Below are 26,415 nucleotides of genomic sequence, written 5' to 3'. Positions count from 1 at the left end.
AAAAGGTCCAAATGCCTCAGTTAAGTCTGTCAGGCCTCTTTTGCACATGAGAAAATCCTTTCCACGCTCTTTCTGTTGCATCTGTCAGTTGGAAAGGAACTCATAACTTGCTTTCTGCTTCCTTTCATTTCTAAACCTTTCTAAAGTTGTTGGCTTTGGCGAAATCAAGGTTTTGCTCAGATATTCAAATTCTTGGGTGTAAAACTGAAATAGTAAATGGGTATTAATGCAGAAGCTTTTTTTTTTTCTTTTCCCCAAGGAATATAGGGGGGATAAAGCACTCTCATGGTGTGTATTTATATATAGATTTAATCGCTCTCAGCCAAATGCTACACAATAGTATTTTAAGACGCAGCATTTGAATTAAAACCATGCTCTCCCCTCCCCCCTTTTGAGGGCTTCCCCATTTGAGGGCTGGGATGAAGGAGAGGAAGTGAAATGGCAGCTCCTCATTAGATGTTCTGTTCACCTCTGTAGGCAAGAGAATAATCTGTTCAGGGCTGGGTGGGGGGAGACTGTGCTGAGGGAGAGGAAAATGAAGAGGAGAAAGGTTGCAACAACAGATAATTCATGACGTTTGTCTTTGGCAGTGCTTGACAATGGCCAGTTCTACTGTATCATCAATGTTATGCATTTCCTGCCACCTTGTTTGAAAAACTTTTAAGTGGCAGAAAAGACAGTGTTAAAGAAAAAAGGAGGGAAACCTAATGGTGAAACGAAGATTAATGAGTAATTGTATGACAGGCTTGGAAATTGACTGTATGTGTATATTTTTACTGGAAGAGGTCATTGCCTGTGGTACCAAGTTGTCTGCATCTATCAAGCTGACCCCTCGACACATCCACAAAAAGAAAAGAGTATCACTGTCATCTGTGGGACTGTCAGGCCAGACTGGTAATTGCAGACTTGATGCTGGCCATCTGCTCTCAATGTGGTGCTTGGGAAGAAGCTCCTGGGGATTTTTCAGAGGGGAATTTTTTCACAAGTTGGCAGATTATTACACTTCTTAACAATGCTCAGAGAAAGAATTGTGGCCTTGCTATTTCCTTTCTATTATGCCCACAAAAATTAAAAACTTAATTTAAGAATTACCATTAACATCTCCTTTAATTCTGAAGATTGCACCTGAGTTTGTTTGTACAGATATGTAGTTGCTAGTAAATACACTTATGCAGGAAATGGACCTCAGGTGCACTTAAAATATATTTTTACTGGAATTTTTTCGTCCTATCTTAAATGTTCTTTCAAATTCATCTTCTTACTCATACTAATTTCAGGAGCATTCATTCTTTTTGAAAATGCAGGGTTTAAAGAATAGTGACAAGTACCTCCAGTGTTTGACTCAAACCTGCGTGATTTGGAGGGGAGATGGGTTTTGGCAAAGACAGGAGAAAGAAACCTTTTATGTTAAAATGTGTACAATTGATTGTATATTATGTTGTGCAAAGGCAGGAAAATGAGGAAATGAAATAAGCAGTGGAGTTTCACTGTTGAAATTGCACAATGTTGATGTGCACTGTGGGAGCTGAGGAGAGAAATTTATAAACCCTAAATGTGGGGATGCTAGTTTGGGTAGATCTGACACTCGATTCAGAGTGCTCTTAAAGATTAAAAGGTGTTTTATCTCTGTTTAAACTACAGTTAATGTGTTTGGGGTTTTTATTTGTTTCCTGTCAGTAAGTTGTTCTGGATTCACATGAGCTTTTGGACTTCATTGTGATACCTCTGTATAACTGTTCTTTGAGTGCCACTTACAGAAGAAATACGAAGTGTATATTTTAAGTGTTTTTGAGACTGTTTTTATTTGGGTTACCTAATTACAGAATCAGGGACTTGGCAGAAATTAAATGGTCAGTAGATGCCAGAAGAGCTCTTTCCATTGAGCATATTCTGAGTTTTGCCTTTTGGACGGGAGGGACAAGAACTAGATACTGATGTGGCAAGATACAAGGCCCATGATTCTTGCAGACCAAAACAGTTTCCTTCATCAGATAAACTTGTTGTGCAGCAGAAAGTGCCTTATAAAGCAGATCTTTCTCCCTTATTTTGACATGCAGTTCATGATTTAACATTTCTGGTTGCAAATTAATGGCGTGAAAATTCATAGAATGGAAGAGAGATTGGATGCAGAGAATCAGAGTTACTTTTTTAGGAGTTGATGTTCTGCTAGTTTACTTTAATAAACCTCCTTTTTTAACAATCCTCCTACAACTTCTCTGGAACACTTAGCTGATAAAATAGAAACTTGTTTTAATGCTATGAGACCCAGAGTAGTCTCTTGCCTACCATTTTTAAGGGAATGTATTTTCTTTTTAAGGGATTAAAAAACCCTGATTACTTCAGTTGAATTGAACTGAATTGGGAACATGGTAAAGCCAGCATCAAAGTTATTTGGTTTTGCTGTTTTAAGCACTCTTTCTTCCAGCAGGTCCCAAGCACGGTATTCTAGCGCCCTTTTTTTTTTTTTTTTTTTTTTTTTTTTAATTAAGGAGAAACAGAAAAGTTAATAAATATAACTATTCAATACAGTGAAAGGCTGAACAGAATTTCAGGAGGCAAAACCTAATTATGAAGTATCTTGAGGGGTTTTCTTCTGCTGCTAGAGATAACGGAACTCACAATGTGTAGGTCAAGCATGTAGATTGTGCTGTCAGTTTGGGTATCACAAAAGTGCAATAGCACAAGGATCCTAGATCTTGATGGCTGGCAGTGGTCACTGTCTGCTGTGTTCTGTGATTTTGGAAGATGATTTATGTTCAGAGAAGTTCTTGATCTTAATTGAGTTGAGGTTAATCTCTATGCCCTTGGATCCTGGCAAGTATTGGCATATATTTGATGAAGTAACTTGATTATTTGGAGGGTAGAAAATAATTATCTTTGAGGCATTTTTCCTCGTTTCCTTCCTCTGTGCTTGCCAAGTCTCATGTTATGAAGCAGTGTCCAGCCCTCTGTGAGTCAGAGTTATTGTGTTCCTTGGATATTATCTACCCTGACAATCAGAAATGTGCACTTCACTTAAGCCTGTGTTAGACTCTAGTCCTTGTAAGTGATATTACCATTGCTTGCTAGAATGAAGCGTCTGTATAGGTGATGGGAATATAAATATTAATGCTTAGAGTTTGGCTGTTTATTTTTGGGGGGTTTTAGGATTTAAAAAAAAAAAGAAAGGGCTATTTCAGATTCTAGTAGACTATTCCCAGGATTTAACGATTAGGAAAGAATTATACTAATAATTTTCCACTAAAATAAGATGGAAAAATTGCTTCAAGTGACAGTGACGTACTCCGTGTGAACTTGGGTACTCTGAATTTGAAGCTGGCTTGAACTAAACTAAAGGCACTTATTAGTTTCATATATGAATGTTCTGCAGAGAGAAACAGCTGCTGCTTTAACTTCATGCTTTGCCTTCTTTTGTGATAGTTTCTCCATAGGAACAAGCCCTCACAGTATGCTCAGTTTTCCTCACATAAAAAATGCCAGCAGGATTTTCCTCTGGCTAGTGGGAGTGTTCTGCGCAGTGAACTTGGTGCATTTTGCTTTCAGCTAACATCAGTAGTTGTTTTTCAGAAAAATTACTTCTGTTGTTCTAATTGGAAATAACTCAGTGAAAATAAGTTCTGCTTACTTAGAATTTAGTGGCATTCACTTGGTTACTGTGCGAAAAGTTATTTCTGTCATACATATTTTGGAGCTATGTCATTGAGTTGTACCAGAATGTATAGGATGGTGGGATGGGGGAGAGGATCAGAAGAGCAAAAAACAAGAAAAAAACCCCCAAACTTCAGGGTTGAGATAAAGACAGTTTAATAATGAAAAAAAAAAGCAAATGAACGTTGTGATGTAAAAGCACCATCAGGAGACTGATGCCTAGCCAGTCTCTGAGCAACAAATACTTTGGAAAAAACCTGCCCCTCAGTTTCATTGCTGAGCATGACATTATATAGTATGGAATCTCTTTGGTATTTCAGGTCAGCTGTCCCAGCTGTGTCCTCTCCCAACCTCTTGTGCACCCCTCACTGGGGTGGCAGCAGCCGTGGTGCTGTGTAAGTGCTTCTCAGCAAAAGCTGAGACAGTGCTATGTTACCAAAACACAGCACCATAGGGGCTGCTGTGAAGGAAATTACCTCTCTCCCAGCCACTGTACAATTTCTGCCTCTTTTTCCATGTCATTTGCATCATGCTTAGGTGAAATATCAGGTAGTTGTTTTTAATGTCCTGTTATCTGTATTTTTGGTGGTAGGTATCTGGCATTCTGATGAGAAAACAAGGAACATCATACAATTATCTCACCTATATTTAGGTTAATGTAATGAGACCTGGGCATGCCAATCATTATGCATTCTTTGTTGTGGGATCTCAGGGAGGACTTTTCACTTTTCCTTGCTACTATAATGTCAAAGAAAACTCTCTGGCCAGCATTCAACAGCTCTGTAGCTCAAGGGGAGCAGGAGTGAGATCAGTTTCAGAAGAGCAATGGAGAGGAACAGTTGTAGCCTTAGACTTTTTCTGTGAACACCAGAAACATTCTGTAGCTAGTCAGTACTTAATGTACATATTCAAGTAGCCTTTGCAGCCTTATCTGAAGAAATCACAGGACTCATTTTTAATCCCTTCCACTATGGACAGTGACAGACTAGTAGGCATTTGGGATGTAGGCTGCAAGTTCCTTGTAGCCAGAAAAAACTTGTTGCTACTGCCTGGAGTTCTAGCCTGGGGCTTGGCAGAGAAGACTGGTTATATTCCCCCTAGAAAAGTTTGTAAAACTCTGGTTTTTTTAACAGTGTTACAAGACTACCCATTTCTAGAGGGCTTATACTTTGCTATTAGTCATTACTCAGCAGACCTGTTTCTACTATAATGTACGCACAGATTAAACTTTCTTTTAGTGTAAAGTCCAGTTAATGTATTTAATGTCATCCTTTATTTTAGCCATGATTTCAGTGTACTGATAATAAGTAATTTCTGTAAAAGTACCCTTTGAAGTAGAACATAAAAGCTCACTGTTACAGAGAACCTTTTTCAGGGCTTTGCTTGTGTTTCTGTGAGCTTCTGTGATAAGTCACATGGAGTTTTTACATCAGTTTTGGCAGTATAAAAGCAGCAGAGAGGAAGAACAATGTGCAGAGACCACTTGTGCATGAAGCATGGTTACTCCATCTCACTTCCTTCATCTCTGACTTTCTTCACGTTAGGGGAATTAGGTATCTGTAAGAGGAAGTGAGAAATACGCAGCAAATGACAAGTCTGATTAGTTAGCCCAGGTTTGGGGTAGAATGAAACAGTTTGAATAGTGGGGACTGGTAATGGAGGGGCAAGGGGGTAAAGGCTCAAAAACGCTTGCCTGTGTGCTCATGGGGTATTTGTTTGCAGTAACCTCACTTGAGTGGTAGTTGTTAATAGCTGGCCTGTTTTTTTTCAGGCAGAATATGTGCAAGTTTGTTGCTTTTGATATGTTAAATTCCTTGGGGAAGTGTGATTGTTTTTTTTTAAAAGCAAAGATTATTTTTATACCTGTGCTTTTTTTTTTCCTTTTTACCATCTTAAATGCTTCTTACCCCATCAAATTTAGAAGGAAAACTGGTGTGTGTTTTTCCCAATGTGAAACATGGTAAAAGAAATCTCTTGGGGTTTTTGTTTCCTTCCTCTTAGAGGGCTGAAAGCTAAGGTTTTGCTATGACAATGACTGCATTTGTGTCAGCAGCAGTTGTGAAAGTCAGCCTTGTAGAAGTGTTGTCAGCTACAGAGAGGTCACTTCTTTGCCCCTGGAGCATGTTCTTCTAGTATAGTTATCCTGTACAATAGGTTAAAAAAGTTTATGCCTAATTCAGCTTATATAAGTAAATACAACTTATGCAACGAATAGCTCTGTAGTGAATACTCAAGCTTTTTCTGCAGAAAAACACTTCTGAGGCATCCTAAGTAGGAAATGTTGTTTATATACATCTAAACAGTATTTTCTGTGTATGCGTATATTGTTTTTAAAATGTCTATTAAGTAGCAAGATCAGAAAAAACCCAGAAGGCAACATAGGTGTCTATGTAGGAATAAAATGAAGTCTGTCCTTAAAGGCAGAAAGATGATTGGCAGGAAAAAATGCAGTGTTCTATTACCTCTAATGCAAAAAATGTCTCTGACATCAGTCCTCTTTGCAGCTTTTTCTAAGTTTTTTGTAATAACAATGAAAACCAGAAAATATACAGGAGTAACTTTTCTAATTTTATGTCAATTTCTCCCTAGGTAGTTTCCAGAATTCCTGTGATGTTCAGGAATTGCAGCCTCTTCTCTTCCCTGTTCTCTGTGCTGCTGTTCTTCCTGGTGCTTAATCCTTGTAATAGAAAAAGTGGTAGCAATGAAATATGTTTGCAAGGAATTAATTACATTTCTGAATGACAAACATAAATTAGTATCTCCCTCCTTGTTAACTGTTCTTACATTACAATTTGTGCCTTGTTCCTCAGTATGACTGGATTATTTTTTTTTAAACTCTTACGGCATTGAACAGAAAGTTTATATTAGGATGTTGCTAACAAATTGAATGGATTGCAGAGGTTCCTGGGGTTTTTTTCCCAATGAGCTTAGTGTCCCGGAAGAAATTACATTCCCATTTTGAGATCACAGCATACTGCCTTTGGTGGTATGGCCCTGAAAAAGGGATGGAAGTGGAAAAAAATTTGCTTTCATCTTGACAGATAATAATACAGGTGTGACATGGCAGTCATCTCTTAAATAAATGACACACCCGGTCCTGAATGCTAGTGTCAAATTCTACCTGGTTGTAGGTTGGCTCCTTGCAACTCAACTCGTACTTGGTAATTTAAATGGCACTGCCTAGCTCATGGGAAGATAGGAAGCAAATAGTTTAGTTCAGATGTTTTTGATGCAAAATTAATAAGAATTTTAGCCTCCTTGAGAAAGAATTTGTGCTGGGTATTTTCATGCTATTGAATTATAGAAATGTGGTTTGGAAAAGACTGCAGGAGGTCTCTGTTTCCAGCCCTACGCTCAGAGCAGGATCATCACCAACACAAGACCAGGTCAGCTCTGACTTTGTCTTGCTGATTCTTGAAAACCTTCCCAGGTACCTCAACCTCTTTGAATAACCTGTTCCAGTGTTATAATAAGATGTCCTTGTGAAGGATTTTTCTCTGATGTCCAGCCTGAACCTACCAAGCTGTAGTTTTTCTATTGTTGGCCCTTATTTTGTCTGCTACTACCAGGAACAGTGTGGCAAATAAATTTAACTAATTTAACTATCTGACATTTATGTATTTTTGGGGGGAAGGGGGCGTGGTGGAGTGGGAGTGGGTTGTTACCATTTTGGGTTTTTCTTCTGGCCAAAACTGTGTACTACTTTGTATTATCTGCTGTAGGTTTTGGCAAGTCTGAAGGCTATAAAACAGAGTTTAAACATCTTTCATTGAATGTGTCCCTGTGTTTGGGCTGCTATTCTTAAGCATACAGGATGATTTTAGTCTTGATGTCGGTGAATCAGAAGACTGTATTATGTGCATTTTTCTTAAGTTGTATAATTATGATAAACTCTTAGTGGCACAACCTTTTTCCATCAGGGATTAGTCTATCTGTGTCAAAGGCTAAAAATATTTTGTATTTTCAAAAATAGAATAGTCTTTCTTGGTTGATGTAAACAATGACATTTATTGTATGAAGTGGCAAGAGGTTTTCAGTTTTCCTGTTTGTAAGTTTTATTCTGTAGGAGCACCTAGAGATTTGGGACAGGATTATAGTTTATTGTTCTATCTTACATAAATTCTAAAGAAACAAACACTTTTTAACTGGGTGAGAGGTATTCCTGGAGTAAGCTTTTCTTTAGAGAGGTGATATGGTTAAAAGTACCCCTTTCTTTCTCATTGCATCAGCCGTCTGCATGCAGTCATACTTTGCTGTTGAGAGTGATGGCAAGGTTTTAATTTTAATTAGCTCAGCTAGAAAATTGAACTAAAAATATGTTCAGAGTGCATAGAAAGGGAATTGGATTCGCTAGGGCATCCATAATGGGGTTGTGGTTCTCCTCATGTGTTAGAGAAATCTTAATAGCCAAAAGAAGTCTCGTTGAAAAAATTTTAGAGACTGTTGGGAATTCAAATAAGATGTGCAGAATTTTTGCTTTTTACTATTTTACCCTATTTAGACAAGGAGAAAAAATGCTCATGATCAAAAAAAAATCCCATGTGAAGAAAACACACTTCAGAGGGGTTGGAACAAGATCATCTTTGAGGCCCTTTAAACCCAAGCCATTCTCTGATTCTGTGAAAATAGCTCAATTTTTTGTGGCGGTTGCTTGGATGTCTGTTGTCTAATGCAGCTTCTGAAAGGTTCTGAGTGAAATGATTCATGGCTTCTGTAAAACTGGAAGCGTGCTCTCCCTGGAACACATGGTCTGAATGGGATCTTAGGTTACTTTCTCACTCCTTTCAATTGATGTCGATGTCCCCAGGTTCAGTATTCCTTTTCAGATCTTGTTACTCCTCCATCTTCTCTCTCCTAGTGGAGTTCAGGGAGAAGAGGGGGGAAAACAAGTTTGACTTCAAGCAGCCCACAGGATAGATATGCTTTCCACATTCAGGCCTTTACATGAAATCTTTCTCACCGTGATCAGGTATTCACATGATCTTACTAGTTGACACTGAAGAGAGCGTGACAGAGGACTTCAGTACAGGAGGTCCAAATGGGTTAGTTTTACGTACACAACTGCTCCAGTTTGTTGCTTTTCTATTATTTCAGTGTCAGTCCCTGTTGTCCATTCCCCCCCACCCCCAAAAAAAAAAGGTAATTCTGGCCAAATTTCCTGTTTTAGAGTCTGTAACTTCTGCTGTTCCAAATGGCTCAATTCTTGTAGCCCTGGGTCTTCACTTAAAAAGAGCAGTATGTTATATAAATAAGAGAAGGAACAGTCCATGATTTATACTGGTAGTATTTCAGCTCTTAGAATATCTTTATGAGATAGTGCAGTAGTATTTTCTTCCTTCTGTTCCTGATGATTTTTTTCCTTGCTTTCCTTTGTGAAATGAGGTCTGGAATAGTTGTATTGTTTTTGTACATGTTAAGACTGATATCAGTAAGTGACGTAACCAGACTCTTGTGGAATACAAGGATGTGCTATATGTGTAGACATTATGAGTGCATAACAAAAATTGAAGGTTTGTGTTTACCCATGAGTAGAATTTAATTTTTTAATGGAAATTAGCATTTATTTAATCCGTAATGGAAATTGTAATGGATTCTTTTGGAAGGAGGTGAGGAATGTGAAAAATTCAGAGTCTATTAATTATATACTTCTAAAGTTTTGGAATGAAATGGGAATTTGAAAGTAGGTAGGAATATTATGGCTATATATGAATATTTACTTTAGTTAGTTCTGGCAGGTAGCATAGTCTAGTAGAATTAATAATACATGTGACTTACTGCCAGAAGTTCATGTTTAAATGGTTCTGGGAGTACTGTACTCCCATGAGAATAGTATACCCTTAATTTACTGTAAAAATTAAAGAATGTTAATTAGATTGGTGCTTACATGGGTGGGTGTTATTCCAGCTGTTGAAAAGTAAGTGTGGGACTTGATGGAGCAGGATATACATGGAGTTCTGTGTTTCAGAAGTCTGATACCAGACTTGGAGAAGCATGGATTCTTTTTTTTCCTTTTCTTCTGAAGCTTGCTGATTTGTAAGGCTGGTTAAATCAGTTTATTTTATTACACGTGCTTATATAAACAGATTTATTCATATGCATTATACAAGAGTTTCTATGTGGATATCTCTCTCTCTCTATATATATATATGTACACACACAACAGTTACCATGCTTGTTTGTCCAACATCATTAGTGTTTTTGGCCTTAATAACTGAGAATATAAATTAAAATGTAAAAATAATGTGCATTACAAAAGATAGGGTAAATAGAGATATTATGATTTTTCTGTTAAGAAGCTGTTCTTGCATTCAGTGTTTATAATTGTTATTGATACAGTTGTTTCCACTGCTTCATTATTTCAATATTGTAATCATGTCTAACTTGCCTGTAAGTGTTAGCCCAAGATGCAAAAGGGAATTTAGCAGTGTGTGGTTATAAAAATATTCTGTGCAAGGTGAAGCATGGTAGTTTTGATTATGAAAAATCATTTGTGTTGACCTCTCTTCTGAAGCTGAAGCACATCAATAACCTTGCACCACTTGAGTGGGGATGTGAAGATCTGTGTGTAGCTTCTAAAATTGCTACCCTTTGCAGAGTTTCAGATTTCATCCTGGTAGCTAGGATGTGGGCTGAATGCCATTACAGTTTGCTATGTTAGGGATTTACTGGTGCTATTGGGTAACCCCGAAGAACACTGTGGATACCGCATTGCACAAAATTGCTGTCTTGTGTTTCTCTGGGGTGGAAGATGACTTCAGCTATTAACATAATTAGACAGATTTAATTTTTTAATTTTTTTAAAAATTCAAATGCTTTCTGTAAGTATGCAATTCAGACTTTCTGAGCTAGTTGTTATGGAACCGACTTAATTTCAGAGCCAGAGATCGGGTCTCAAGTTTACCGCACCAACTTTTATGACAGACTTTGTTTGGTCCATGTTTGTTCCAATCAAAAAATAAGATCTGAAATTGAGTGTACCTTTTGAAAAGAGTTCTGTTTTTAATTTCTGGAATGTGCTGTCCTAGTAATACCTTAACTGAGGTATTTCTTAATAGGCTGGAGAGTGGAGAAGAAACAATTTTGTTTTGGTTTTTTTGTGGGGATCAGAGCACTGCTAATGTGCTTGGATGCCATAGTGATAAGCACTGTAAATACCCAAATGTGTGAGCCAACAACTGGAAATAAATTTATAAACACTAAATTCTTTCCATTATCAAAGTCAGCAATTGAAACATTTTCTGCTCTCCCACCTCTTACTCTGTACTTTTAACTGTGCACATCAGAAAACAAAAAGGATATACAAACTCTGTCTTCCAATTTTCCTGGGGAGCAGAGAGAAATGATCACTAAACCCTCTGAAGAAAAATGTAATTCAGATTGTTTGTGTTCAAGCTTGTTGTCTATAAACAGTGAACCACTCTTCTGTTGAAATGAAGTCTAAAACCAGGTGGCAATGCAGGTAGTAGCACTTAAAATAACCACAGTTTTTATGTCATGTGTTATGCTTTGTGTAAGCATGATGGGCTGTGTGCAATAGTGCTGGAGATTCTGTGGCTATTCAGGGAGGTGTGTTGGCAGTGAACCAGCATCCCATTCAGGTGCCAGGTAAATCTTACAGTTGGGAATTGAGATGCCACATTGATTTCTAGAATTATGGTGATCAAATCCCAAAACTTGCACCTAGGAAGGACTTCTTTTTGTGTGTGTGTGTAGTGCCTTCTTTTTGTTTTGAATACTTTAGCATGTTGTATCTTAAATGACTACAGAAATCATCTCACATATGCAAGTTGGAGTTGGGTTAGGGTTCTGTTATCTGCAGTAGATCAAGTCCTTTAATCTGTGGCTGCTGATATAATTCATAGCGAGTGTGTTTCATTCCAGGGAGGATGAATTCAGTGGACCAAATGGTGCCTGACATATATACAATTTGGCAAAGGAACTTCTGGTCTTTTAGGATGAGAAACATTCTGTTAAAGCATTTTTCATAATTAATTACTTACATTTTCTTGCTTTTATGATTTAGTTGGATTTATTGCTTTCATTTAATTAGTGTGCTAATCATAAAATTTTCTAGACTTGTAATGTCTGGGCACTAAACTATCTTTTCTCTGGCATAGGAAGTGGGGGAGAAAAAACAACTTTAGAAATGGATTGCCAGTGAAAGAATGGGGAAATTCTAAACTGCTGTTAATTTTTTAAAAATTTATTTTAGAAATTATTTACAAAGCTAAATATTTTCGTTAGGAAAGCTGGGATAAAAGACTCTACTGGTCATTATGCATTTCTCTCCTGATTCAGTCTCAGTTTATTTAAGCATTGGTTATAGTTAAAATCAGATCTTTCAGCCAGTCTTGTCAAAGGGCACAAATGACCTTTAATTTTCAAGATACTTCTAAAAGAAAGTGACATACAGGTTCATTTTAATAGTAACTGTCATTATGTTACAGACAAACTGCTAGCAGGTGAAAAAAACACTCCTAAGAATTAATGTGTGCATGAAGTTTGGGGTTTTTTTCCTCCAGCCTTTAAAACTGTCCTTCACAGCTTCTTTGATGGTGGACATATAAGGAAGTAATATTCCCTTCTGGAGTGGAGGCTTGTTTTTTACAATACAGAAATCCTCCAAGGAGTGTGAGATTTGGTTCTAAATACACCCTCAGAATTAACACTCCTAATTTTACCTGTGTAATATTTCACATTTGCTCAAACTATTAACTGTCCTCCAAAAAACCTCTGCAGTTAAGTCCTCAGAGTGTGTGAAGGTTGGGGGTCCTGGAAGAAGACTTGTTTATGGGCAGTACAGAACTGTGAATGCCTCTCCTTTGTTTTGTGTTGTAGGTAAATTGTGTATTAGAATTGGAACAACTCTATGTTATTAATAGTCTTAGTATCATGGCTTCACAAGTGTGCCTGAAAAAGATAATGTTAAAAGTTGGAGTCAAAATGGTGAAAGCCAGATGGTGCACAAAAGCAAAGGGCTTTCCACATCTGTTTATTATCCTGTAATGAGTTTTGTGGGATGGAATCCAGTAACTCTTCCATATCTTCTTGTTGCTGCTGTTGCTTTCAGAAATATTTCTGTTAGTAGTAGGAACGTTGCTATAGGAAAATGCTGAGGATTCCATGTGGGTCTTATCCTCCTTTCCCCTGACTTTATTACTACATAGTTTTTCTTGAATTTGTGAAATTTAAAAAGGTTACCAAGGTAGTCAGTACTGCTTAGTGTAAAGAGCAGTGGGAGGAGAGCAGTGGGAGGAAGCAGGTAAAGTTTACTAAGTGACATTAGACTAGTTGTTGTAAGAGTTTGTCTCCTGTTCTTCATTTGGAAAGTGCGGATAATGGCGCTTAATTTTTCGAGTATAAAAAGTGACTTCTTCTGTAGGATATAGAGCTGTGCTAAAATCCAATTTAAAGTTAATCCTCTGTGACCTGAGCTGGGTTTCAGATGGTGACCTACATGTGGAGTAGGCTGTTAATTTGTTATCAAAGCCCTCTGATGTGCCCAAGAAACTTTAAGGGAAGGTGAGATTATTGTATGGTAAATAAAGGTTAGAGTAGCAAAGCTAAGAATATAAATGTTAGAAAATAGAGTGCTAAAGCTACTTCGGCAACATTGTATTTTACTTCTTTCTGTATTTACTTCATGGGGTTTTACTAACATTTGTTTTCTTTTTGTTTTCTTTTTTTTCCAATATTGTATTTAAATATTGCGGTTTTTCCCAAATCTTGTTAAGTAATTATGTAGGCTGCTAGGTCTGCAACAGACCTACTCCAGTTGAATATTAGCTACTGTTAACATATTACCATCTCTTACCATTTGGGGAGCAGCATCTGAAGGGGAGAGACTTCGTCCCAGTGAGTTAAGTTATTCTTGAGGCAACAGTTGAATTTTTGGGATTGCTGGGGATGATTTCTGGCCCTTGGGAGGGATTACTGTTTGATATGGGCCTTCCCAAAGTGTATTTAGTAAATTGCTTGTCGCCCATTAAGTGCTTCCAAGAGGTGCGCAGCAGTGGCAGTGCTGCAGCAAGGCAGGCTGGCTGCGCTTGGCGACCTGGCCTGACCTTGGTCTGCAGCAGGAGGAAGGAGTCAGACAGGGACAGTCTTGCTGTGAAGCAGTGAAAGCCATCAAGCAGTATCCTCCTGCCTCACTGGGCCCATGGCAGCCTCGCTGCTGTGGCTGCCCACAGCACCTGCTGCTGCCTGTAAAAGGATTTCTTTTTCCATCTGGGTAATGTACCTGTGTTCTAATTGTACAGAAGTCTGTGTGATACTTGGAAGAGTTACCAGTTAAAGGGCTGTCAAATATTGGAACAGACTGCCCCGGGAAGTGTTTGAGTCACCATCCTGGGCGGTTTTCAAAAGATAACATGCAGATGTGGTGCTTGAGGCCATGGTTTTAGTGTGGGACTTGGTAGTGCCAGGTTAATGGTTGGACTCAATGATCTTGAAGGTCTTTTCCAACTTAAATGATTCTGTTCTATGATTATGGATTCAGGCTGGAGGTCCCAAAGTGAGAATACAGAAGTAAGTGAGGAGGATGACTACTATGTGCAAGGCTCAGCTGGGGGAGACCAGTGGAAGAAACGAGGTTGAAGTGTGAGACTGGGAGAAAAAATGAAGGCACGTTCTGTCTTCCCCACTTGCATAGCCTGGCGTAAAACTGGAGGGTGCTGGTCCTGTTAGAGCTATTCCTGGTGGGCTGTGAACCAAGAGATCCACTGCTCTGTGGTGTGCAGAACAGGTACCAGTTGAATCTAAATATTTTAGTATTAAATTAATTTTTAATGATTTATTTCAATATAAAGACAGTCTTAGTAGGAACAGGGATTAAACTGTCATTAGTTGATAATTATCTCAAAAACACAGCCAGAAACTCCAGTCTCCTTGAAAGTGGGATTTAACCTTCTAAAGTTACTTGACATTGAATTGAGGGCTCTGTTTCTACCTGTAGTTATGAAGAAAATGTGAGGTATTGATGCACACCTTGGTCAACCACAGAGTTTTAACTCTCTGAAATGACCGTGCTCTCTGGGAGCCCTCAGGTTTTGCTCTGGTCCCTTGTGTTAGAGGGGATCTCTTAACTCTCCTTGTGTGAGTCTTCACGTGCACGTCCTTTGCCCTTCACGTCTTAGGTGAGGTAGTTTTGCTGCTGAAAGGTGTCAGCCTAGCTAATCAGGGAATCCTGTTGTAGGAGATGGCAACAGAGGTAGGTTAGAGAGTTGGGATAAAACAAATAAGTTTCCTGTGGAGACTGAGAAAGCACAACTTGCATTTGTCTTGGTATAGGAAGGGGTAGGTATGTATCTGGTACTGGGTGTTCTCTTACAGAGAACAAAAATACCTTGAATTATCCCCCTATGGAGGGCAGGGATGGATTTCTGTTCTGATGGGTTAAGTTACTGCAGGTTTTTTGAGTCATTCCTAGCTGGGGATGAAAAAGTAATGCCAGCGAGAGGGGGTATCTGGAGGCTGTTGAAGTAGATGGTATTTGTGGCGTGGGTATTGGTATCTCGCAGATACAGAAAGGAAGGAGAACAGATACATTGTGACATCCAGAGTATTTTTCCCCTTTAGCCATTACTTTTAAAGAAGGTCCTGGGGGGATATTTGATTTCTTCATGTCTTCACTGTTAAGTGCTTGTTGTTGGAAAATGGAATTAGAAGCTGTAGATGACCTTCATAAAAGGGCAAATGCAAGTTAAGATCTACACTTGTGAAAAATGAGACAACCAACCACAAAAGAAATTCCCTGTGGCAGTATAGGTTCTCACTCATACTTTCATTTCAACGAAATCAAGTTGCATGTTTGCGTGACTGCTGTTCTGGAATATTGCTTTATCCTCTTATCTGGGGGGGTGAAAATAGAGCCCATTAATCTAAAAATTGTTCTACTTAGTTATATAACTGTTTCTTAAAAATAGCTCTAGATGGCTGGAGAAGATAGATGCTGTGGGATACAAATTTCTCTTTTGCTTGGCTTGTGCTCTTTTGCATAGAGCATCCATATTGCATGCATAATGTTTTTGACTATTTTGTGGTGGCCAGCTGCATGTAACTCACATGTACTCCCCAGCAGCCTGTGAACATCCTGTAGCACAGTTTTCTCTCAGGTGCTGTACTGAGGATGGGGCATTTTTTTTGTGTGTGTGGCACTTACTGCTGGGAAAGTTTAACTTTTTGAAAGTGGTTGTTCAGAGCATTCTTTATTCTGTTGTACTTCTAGAAATCGCTATTATGTTTGGCCGTGGGTTTGTGATATCCTTGGTTAAAGAGGCAAAATATAAAATCAAAAGGTTTATTGTATTCTGGTAAAAATGAGTTCATTCTTTTAAGACATACTTCTATCTTAACATGCTCAGTTTTCTCATCTAAAGAGATTTTTGTGTAAGTTAGGTTAGCCTTTTTCTTTACAGATTAGTTTAGCAGATGGCCATTGCAAGCTTGGACCAATAGCAGTCATAAATAACTTTTTTTCAGTGACCGATATGGAGTAGAAATTTGCTCTTGGGCTTACCTGCTGTTTACTTTAGACTATTTGCTCAGATAAAATCTGTGAAATATTTTCTGCTTCAGTTAAATATCCCATGGTATTGTATTTGTCGCTTGTTCTTTTAATGAATCTGTACTTTCAGATTTCTCTAACATTGGCATCTGGAATAACTGAGTAGAGGAAGGAAAATAAGAATAGAATCTTGCAGTAGTTGACTTTGCTGTGATTTATTTTTCTCTGCTGAATAATCTTTTCCTGTAAAACAAGTTTTGCCTGCTGCTTTTTCAGCTGTGTGCTTGTTCATTAGAGCTGCCCTTGTTGCACAGGACCGATGTCTGACTTCATTTTGGAGTGGCAGCATCCCACCTCTATACACTGCTACTTTCCTTTACAGTCCCCTGTTACATCATCTTCTGAATCTGGGTTTCATGTGAGTGAGCTAAGTTGACCCAGATCTGGCTCAAGAGTAGAAGTTACTAAATTTTTTCGAAGACGCTTCTCTTTTGGAGTTGCGGATTCCCCATCTGAGTATTATTAGCCTAGATATTGCTGGGTAAATTGGCACTTCACAGAAATATTAATAGGCAGTACTCTTTTTTTGTGTCCTAAAATATCAGTTAGGCTAAGATCCCTTGGGCAGGACAGATATACTTGGTGTGTATCTGATATGTTGGGGGCATAGGGGTTTTCTTTTTCCTCTCTGCATGTATATACCTAATGAGTATTAGGACCTCAGGTTTACTGTACCACTCACGTGTACTTGCCTTTTTCTGTTTGTGGAGTTTGTATTTGTTTTCCCCTATCAAAAATTGTTGCACTGCCTTGGTGCAGTCTCCTTGAAGTCAACTGTTGCAAAAAACAAAGTACTGTTAAACGTTTCTGTTAAGCTTTGTTAGTTGAAATACATGTAAAATTTTATTGAGTCTTATAATAATTGATACTGCCAAACAGCTAGTTTAAAGAAATTTTTTTAAAGCAAAATGTGGATCATTTTACCCAGTATTTTCTTGCACAAAAAAACCCCAGCTATATATTTCAAGGGAATGTGTGAACTTTTAACAAGGAGTGTTTTGGATGACAGGTCATTCTACCAAATGTATTTTTAACTTCAGTTAGTATCGGGAACTTTGGCCTCAGATCTGGCTGCTGTGGCACATAGGAGAAAACTAACACTTTCTACAGAGCTTGTCTCGTGTGTAATGGTTTCTTAACTGATCATGCATGATCAAAAAAGAAAATGTATGATCTCTGTGTGCTTCGTTTTGGCACTGATTGTGGTTTGATCGCTCAAAAATTGTGCAATTTTCTGGGAAGATGCTCAGATTGCCTCTTAAGTTAGATGACAAGTGATGGAATTAAGAACTTGGCACTTGAAATGGGATGTGGAACGCAGAGATTGATTCGTAGTGCTAAGGTGAGTTCATGTGAAGGTGTGGCCCACTGTGTCACTTAGTTGTGTGTTCTTGCTGCTAGAATCTTAAGAACTTCACTACTGAGGTTTTTGCCAGGTCTGCTGTCTCAGAAGGCGTGGTGGGAACCTGATGTTAATGCACAGGGATGACCTCTCAAGCATGGGACAGCACTCTTTAAAAAAATCAAAGCTGGTGAGTGTTGGCTGTGACCTCATGAGACTTGGTCAAAGAGCAGACTTGTGAAAGAGTATTTCAGTACCAGAAATACTAAAACTTAAGTAGTAGCTCCTAGAGCGTGTGTTCCTTGTCAGTACTGTGTTCTAGGGAAAATACTGAATTTTCAGGTAAATCTAAGTGAATCAAGACAACCTTTCCCATGGTAAGCTGAAAACAGGATGTGAATAATGTGAAAATAGGGAAATACGAGTAATTTTCTTTGAGTAAATACTTTTCCTTTGCTCAGTAAAGAGGTATAATTTTGTTGTATTCAATGACAGTCAGTTTCTGTGTTAAGCTTTAATAAACTTTAGAATATACTTGTTTCCCCCTTCCTCTTTTTTCATATTATTTGCAGATGGACACTGTTGTCCTCATTACTTGTCTGAGTAGGATTGTTGCTGCCTTATCACCTCTCTAGCAAACAAGGGAGAAGGTGTGTTTGCCTGAAGGGCATGGAAAAGAATGAGAAATCACAAATGGGGGAAATGTTAAGTTCATGAGCCATAGAGGAGGAGGATAATGAAGATGGATACCAAGTGGCCAGGTCTTTAGTAAATTAGATGGGGTATGTTTGGCAAGTTTCCGTTCAAGTATGTTCATATGTATGTAGCATTCCTTTTGTTCGTAAGGATGTCTAAGAAGCTGTTTGCCATTTGCTGGAACTCAGTGTTACCTCTGCATTTCTTTCCTTGCATAAAGTGTCTATGCCATCCTGGTACTTATGTGTGCAGCTTTTACTCTTACTAGCATGGCTTTCTGCTCTACTTACTAAAAGTCCTTTAAACTTGCCTTGTAGTATTTTTTGATTTCTCTACATTGTAGGAGGCCTGTGAGGCTGTTCTATCATTTATTCCTTCTTCCATCTCTCTGCAGTAGCACTGCTCAGGGATAGTAGCTTTACCAGTATTTGACCTGAAGGAAAGTCCTAAAAGCAACAAAATTGGTTCACATTTTTGAAATCCTGTCTCAGCTGCAACCTTATAAGTTCCCATTCATATTATTCAGTGTCGTACTGTTCAAATTCTTTGTGAATTATATAGTTTTTTAATTCCTTCAACTTCTAAACCTAGCGAGGTTTTAGGTAGAACTTGCATTCATTTGGTGTGCAACGCAGTAGATAACGGAAAATCCCACACAATTAATGTGAAACAAAGTAGAACTGACTTGGAGTTTGCAATCCACATCTTATGTAAAAGAGTTCTGATTGATACTGGCAGTACAGTGATGGTGATGGTGGAAGGCAGTGAACTTCCTTCTTTTTTCCAATTGACATTAATTGGACTTGCTTCTGAATACCACATGACTGTTTCTGCTTTGAAGGCATAGATGTGACACCACCATCTCAGTTTACTGGCAGTAAGTATTTTAGTAATTAATATTATTTTAAATTAGCATTAGTTAGTATTGTTTTGCCTCTAGTAAGTTTTTTGTTATTGTTTTATAGTTCCTTTTTGTTCACCACAGAATTTTATAAACAAGCAATATTTAAGAATTCTTTCTCATACAAAACTTGTTAAGTGTCTGACCAGTTCTCTGCTGTGTCTGCAGAGCTTCCTTCTGTGCTTCTGCCACAGCCTTCTCTGATGCATGTTCTTATTTATCCTTTGGAAAAGAGTTATTTGCAGAGATTTCCTTCCTTCATTCACCTTCTATTTTGGCATAGTAAACTTGAAGGAATATGAAGAGGGCTTGTAAAAAGAATGGTGAAGAATCTGGACAGTACCAAAAAACCCCCAACAAACCAACCAAGCCCCAACCATTCCTGTGACTGCTGCTGCACCCTGGAAAGGCATGCTTTTGCTTCCAGAGAATGATGAGTCAGTGTGCTTAGGGCTTTTTGCTAGGACTGTCCTCCTGCCTGACCACTTTGAAATGTCTCACTTGGCTCATCTGATTATCTCTGCTGCATTAAGGCTGGTCCAGTCTATGAATAGATAGGCAGGGAGCAACACACATGTAGCATCAATACTGCTGTCATGGTACATCATCCTACTGTGTTTCAACCAACTCCCAGGAGAGTCAGACACTTCTGTTGTTGAAAGCCACTGTTTTGGAGATTTCTGGGAAGCAGCCACATGCTTGTGTGGTAGATGGAAGACTCATGGCCCCTTCAGTCTTGTGTTGAATGCTGGAATTGTCTGTGGCTTGTTGCTGGGGTCCATGCAGTTAAGAGCTACAGAACAGTTCAGAGGAACGGACATCATATAATGAATGTCAGAGCTTTTGTTCACTAAACTGCAGTGAGATTCAAGACCTTAAATGCATATAATGGAGGCTTGACGTCCCCTGTTTACCTTCTGCTTAGTTAATAAGAACAATTTAGTTTCTTTTCCTGGACTGGGATGAACTATGTTAGTGTTTTTGGGGGGTGGGCGGGAAGGGAGGACAGGAAGAGAAGGTCAGCTGTTTTTAATACTGGTGTTTCTCTCCATGATCAGGGCATTCTAATTATACCCTGGATAAAATATCAAATTTCAAAGTCCTTCACACGAGGAAGGTTCTCTGTTTTCAATGGCATTAGATGAATGTGCATCCCATAAACACATGTATCAAATGCATTTTGGTTTTGATTAATATTGGGTAACTGTATTGGCTGATTACTCTGCTCCTGTTTGATAATATCTTATTGGGACCAGTGAAGAATTTGTCCCATGCAGAAGTATATCTTAGATGGGAGCTCTCATAGCACTGTTTTCATTTTGCAGCTTAAGAAGTTGTTTAGGGTTACAGTGAACCTTTTCTGACTTGTGTGTTTTGACTGACTGTTGGGCAACAGATAAGGATTTTAAGTAGCTGAATGAGGCTGGTGTGTCTGGCCTGAGAAATTACTTCAGGGGTTTTTCTTTCAGTAATTTAAAAAGCATAGAACAGGAAAATGCAAATGAGTAGGAGGTGGTCATTAACTTTATATTGAAGTTTCTTTCTTCTACCCCTCCTTCAGAAGAAAGTGCCTGCTGTGCTTTCTCTTTGTGATGAGTTTTTTTATTAAGACCAAAATTGACTCTATTACATTATTTTCTATGCCAGATAAGCAGTAATTAAATATTTCAGAAGTTTAACACAAGATGGTAAGAAAGCCATATGAAATGTTCTTCAGTTTTTTACTCCATCTGCTCCTGTTATGTGGTAGAAATCTTGTAATGTGTTTCTAAAATAGCGTATTTCAATTCTCTTATTTATGTGGCTTTGGAAGTACTGGATCAGGTATTAAAATGTCATGCCTGTTAGAAAAGTACTCCAGGGAGTTTTGTGGTGGGCCCCAAAAAAAGTTATTAGGATAATTGAAAAGAAAAATTTGTCATATAATCCTACTTTTGCTGAAAGGAAAACCAGTAGCATCTAGCTACATTTTTATCCTCCTGTCTCTTTCGGTTTTCAATAATGAGACCAGTTTTAAGCTTTGAAAGACTCTGGAGACACACAAGCCATGTTTAAGAGTGTTTGTAATCTTCAGATAAATACCAGATGAGTGAAGTATACCCCAAGTAATCCCAAAGAGAGAGTGCTTTCAGTTCTGAACTGGCATTTGCTTACCCCTGCCTGTATGGAAGGGAAAAACCTGCTGCTTGAATAAAGTAGTCTTTGGCAGGATTTGACCAGATGGAGCTTATTCCTGTGTCTACAGAAGAAGTAATGTCTCTTAAGTTTCATGATGCTTTCTGTATTCTCTCCTATTTTCAATGAAATCTACAAATTTCCTGCTTTTTGTGTTGAGGGATGTTTCTGAATTGCAGACTGGTTCTCTTTCCAGCTGAGCCTGCAGGCAAGGCAGACTTAAGCAATATGCTCTAAGAAAATGTGTGAATTTTCTCATATGTTTCAGTGAGCGTTAATGGGAAGACTAATTAGGACAACTTGAAGCCAAAATTACTGTGTTTCTCTTTGAGACAAATTATTAGAGACATCCATCAGCTGTACTTGGATATAAGTGGCATTCCAAATTCAAATCTGATGGAAGAGTTTAGAATTGGAAGTGAGGAAAAGAAGTTTAAATCTTAACTAAAAATTAATTAATTTTTAATTTAATTAAATTTAGAGTAGAAAATGGAAAAATAAAAATGTACCACATGTTAATAACTCTAATAAATGAAGGAGATAATGCATTTACAATTATTAATGGCTTTAATTTTTGTTTGAAGATCATGCATGGGTAACATTAAGTCAGTATTTTAGACTGAAAATGCTGTATTACATAGTACTATATATATTTTATTATTTTAAGTTTTATAGATACATGTGTAGAGGATTTCTTCCTCCTTTCTCTTGCAGATGTAACATTTCTAGTCCTAGAAATCTGCATAGCCTAAAACATAGATCAGTTCTTTTTGAATTCTAATATACTCTTATTTTCTTCGGCTATAAAAAGGCCTGGGACTGCTGCTGGACTGACTTTGTGCTGTGTCAGATTCAGCTTCTAGGTAAGGCTCGATACAAAAGTTAGTTTTCTTGAGTGTTACAAAGCCAGCAGCGTCAAGATAAGGAGTTACCTGTACATGAGGAGATGCATTTCTTTCTGCTTTGCATTTCCATCCCTGCTTTTAACTGAGAAGGTAGGAGGGAAGAGCAGGAGTCTCTTCCTGCTCTTCTGCTGCATATTCTCCAAAAGCAGGACTCCAACCTGCACTTTCCATCTCATGATATATATGTTTGAGACTCCAGCTCCATCAGGTCACATACCTTTCTTGCTTTCTTGTCACAGCTTTGACATTCTCAGACAGAGGTGGCCATGTATCTTTATTTCCATAGCAGGGCTGGACGGGAAGCTGCAACCCCTGCTACACAGCATAGCCAGATGTACCCAATTTGTAGTGGCTTCAGATGCAAGTGTCTGATGTGCCATGAGAGAAGACAGGAGGCAGAGCTGAAAGAAGCCGATACTGTACCTGGCACAGGCAAATAGGTTACATGTGGTGGACATAATCACAATTTGGAAATGAATAGTGCTGCAGTGTCACCATCTCTGCTGTTGCAATATCTGTGGGCACTGTTGTGTTTGGTCAGAAGACTGTGATTCCATCTGCTTGAAATGGGTTGTGTGGCCTTCTGTCTTTCTCTGTAACATGTCCCACCTCTTGAGCAATATCAAGACAGAACAGCCAATAGAAATGATTCTCTCTGCAGTATAGAATTTTTAAGGAAGAAGTGCAGGGAGGAAGGAAGGTCTTTTGTCTTGCATGCAAAAAATGTTACCTCCACATAAAGTAGCAGCATGATTAATCAGGTAGCAAGCTGGTCCATTTAACTTTATCATAGAATCAGAGAGTATCCTGAGTTGGAAGGGACCCACAAGGATTGTTGAAGTCCCACTCCTGGCCTTGCACAGGACAGCCCCTGAATGTGTTCTCTGGCCGCCATCAGCACCCTATAAATAGCTCTTAAACTTGGTCCACTTCAACCAGCACTGACAGTTCTGCCAAGTCTTCTTACAGAGAGTGATGTTCTGTAACTACCATGAAAGTAGGCAGCTGGGTAGAAGCAAGAAACTGTGTGGTGTGAGCTTATGCACTGAAACGAGAGGGTACGTGGTGAGGCAGGGACTCATTGGGAGGCAGGAGGGCTTCAGCAAGATTTGCTGCCTTTCTAGGAGTCCTGGCATTAACTATGTAATAAATAGGTATCAATCAAGGAACTGTTTATTCTTTTGTGGGCTATAATGCATTTTTCTCATGAAGAGTGTGACTGTAGGACTGTATTAATTTGTATTGGGCTGCAAGTGCAAAAAGTGAAGGAAGTCTGATCCCAAATAGGGAGGAATATTCAAGTTGCAGGTAAGGATATTTTTATTTGGATACATGGAAAAAGAAGTGCTACCATTTTTGAAAGTTGTTGCGCTGTTGGAAGCTCTCTTCCTTTTCCTCTCTATGGTGTGGTATATTGAGTCAAATACGTGCTTTCACAGTATGCTTAATTAATAATAATGTGTTCTGGCTTTCACCAAATCACATTAACCTAGTGTAGCCATTGAACTGGTTATGCCAGTTGTACTTGTAGAGCAATTTTTTTTTACTTTTAAATTATCACAGTATGAATTCATATAGTAGCTGACAAATCTCAAAGAAAGAGGTTCTCTCTAGGTTAGCATAGAAGAAATAGGGAGAATGTATCTGTCTTGCTTTTTGGCAAAAGGGAGACTAAAAGAATCTTTTAATTAGAGCAATTTCATTCTGTCTGTCTGCCATGAACCTGACTTGGTGGGAGCTGATCCTCTAATGAGAGAATTAGGTGTTTATTTCTGGTTGCCCACAGCCTGTGATGCTAAGCACATGTTGGTGGGTGTGTGAGACCTCTCAGCCAGTCCCCAGTAATCTCTCCTTTTCCTCTCATATCTTTGTTCTGCTGTTCCCTCCTGAATATCATCTTCCTGATTTCTCTGTTCCTGATATTTTGACTTGGGAAAGATCTTATAAACTGATACACATTTTCTCTGTGGTGTTGTATTTGGGTGTGTAAGTATACAGACACTCACTCCTCCTGCCCCCACGCCTGGTGGGATGGGGAGAAGAATTGGAAGTGTAAAAGTGAAAAACCTCATGGGTTGAGGTAAAAACAGTTTAATAATTGAAAAGAAGAAAAAAATTGTAAGGAAAGTAATAGAGAAATAAGAAGCAAGAAAGGCTGCAAATGAAAACAGTTGCTCACCACCAGCTGACTGTTGCCTGAGCAGCAGCCCCCCAAACCACCCTTCCCCGTAGTTTTATTGCTGAGCATGGTTCCATAGGATATGGAATATCCATCTGGTCACTTGGGGTCAGCTCTTCCAGCTGTGTCCCCTCCCAGCTCCTTGTGCACCTCCGGCACCTTTGCTGGTGTGGTGGGGTGAGAAGGTGAGAAGCAGAAAAGACCTTGACTATGTGTAAGGACTGCTCAGCAGGCACTAAAATATCCCTAAATCACCAACACAGTCTCCAGAACAAATCCAAAACATAGCCCCATATCAGCTACTGTGGAGGAAATTAACTCCTTCCCAGTCAAACACAGCACAGGAAGCATACTTGGAAATTGGTGAGATCCAGAAGGGATGAATAACTCTGTCCAAGTGACCATTATTAAACTGGCTTGTCTCCAGCACTGCCATTTTACAAAGTGCATTTATTGAATTGTTTTGCCTTTAAAAAATGAGAAGAGGGGTGATGGAAGAGGAACCAGTCTTGGGGCTCCTGAACACCTCTACCATTTGTGGTATAGAAGCTCCTTAGTATTATGTGGGGTGGGTGAGAAATCCAGCCTGGCAGCTTAAAGCTGGGAAATGAGCAATGGTTTCTTTGGCTCACAGGCTGAGAATTCTATCTGGAGCTGCTGTTTCCAGTGCTTAGTGCACTTTTCTTTTTGTAATCATGACACCTGAACAAAAGATACTTAAAAATCTCTCACTTTAATTAAGTTTCCATTCTCATGGTTTGGAATGGTCTAGAAAGCCCTATTTTGTCAAGAAACCTCTTTCCTTCCATTTTGAATTTCACCTTGAATTTGATATTTTATCCTATCTGAATGAATGTTAATGAGCTCAGTGTTGTACTTATTTACGTGATAAATTTCTCTTCACAGATCATTCAACTTCAAGTGGTACATCATCATTTAAGCCCAGCCGATCACTGTTTTCTATTCCCACTGCCCATGTGATGCTGTCTAGTGCCAGCTCTTCACTTTCCAAACACAGGGAAGCTTTCAAGTCTGATGGCTCAAAATGGAGTACAAGCTTTGTGCGGTCAGGAGGAGGCAGAAATCAGGGAGCCCTGGACAATTCTCTTGACATGAAAGATACAAGACCTGTAAGAAAATGGTCCTCCTTGTCTAAACTCAGCTCACCAAATAACTTCAGCCAAGATGGAAGTAGTCATTCAGTGGAATACAGGGCTGGTACGGACAAAGCCGTGCCACCTCAATTAAGGACAAATGGGCCAAGTTGTTTGCATGACAGCATGGAGTTGCTAAAAATTGAGGACAAAGAAATGGGGAAAAAACGATCCTCTCTACTGGACTGCAAATACAAATTTGAAACGTGCAGCAAAGATGACTTTGTTTCAGATTCCCCAAGTAGGAGACATGCCTTAGACTTGACCTACAGTGCCTTACCTGAAAGCAAACCTATGGCAGGCGGCTGTGAAGCTTTTGGCCAGAGATATGCGACGCTGGGACAGCAGGCTGTGAGCGGAGCTCCCATACAGCCGGCAGTGAGGACTCAGATGTGGCTCAAGGAGCAGTTACGGGCAAATCCCCTGGACTGCAGGCCTGCTGAGGAGCCCTATGGCGTGGCTGCGTGGCACATGCAGCAGCTTGAAGACTTCAGAGTAGCAGGTGACCAGCCTGTGCAGGTAAGCCTAAAGCTTGGTGTTTGCTGCCATCATGTGGCATCCTGTGTTGTACCTGAGGAGTAACAGGCAGTTTTTAATGAAACAGGAAAGGAAACAGGTCCTCCTAACAAGGTGATGGTATTTTTAAGCTTTGATTGGGTATGTTGCTGCTTGTTTCTCAGTAGTGGTTGTTTGTTGGGTTTTCTTTTATTTCTGCTGTCTGCTTACAGTTTACTCTGATTCATTGTGCTTGTCTGCATGGGGCTAACATCTTTATCTGAAGCTGGATGTGGGAAGAGGCTCATCAAGTAGCCTTTTCATTAGTTTTAGAGTAACTACATAGTGGGGGAAA

At 39.0% G+C, this 26,415-nt stretch overlaps 1 protein-coding gene across 2 annotated transcripts in view; it reads left to right on the top strand.

Moving 5' to 3' along the window:
- The window catches only part of CEP85L (centrosomal protein 85 like), a 137,706-nt gene that overhangs the window by 48,863 nt on the left and 62,428 nt on the right, over positions 1 to 26,415 (top strand). For both annotated transcript variants that reach the window (XM_032101557.1, XM_032101559.1), the window contains exon 3: positions 25,318 to 26,084. In XM_032101557.1, the coding sequence (XP_031957448.1) occupies positions 25,318 to 26,084 (767 nt within the window). The remainder of the gene's footprint in view (positions 1 to 25,317; positions 26,085 to 26,415) is intronic.

Source organism: Corvus moneduloides, chromosome 3 (genome assembly GCF_009650955.1).
Source record: "Corvus moneduloides isolate bCorMon1 chromosome 3, bCorMon1.pri, whole genome shotgun sequence".
NCBI lineage: Eukaryota > Metazoa > Chordata > Aves > Passeriformes > Corvidae > Corvus > Corvus moneduloides.
The sequence above is the reverse complement of the archived record's forward strand: the minus strand, read 5'-3'. Positions and strand labels throughout refer to the sequence as shown.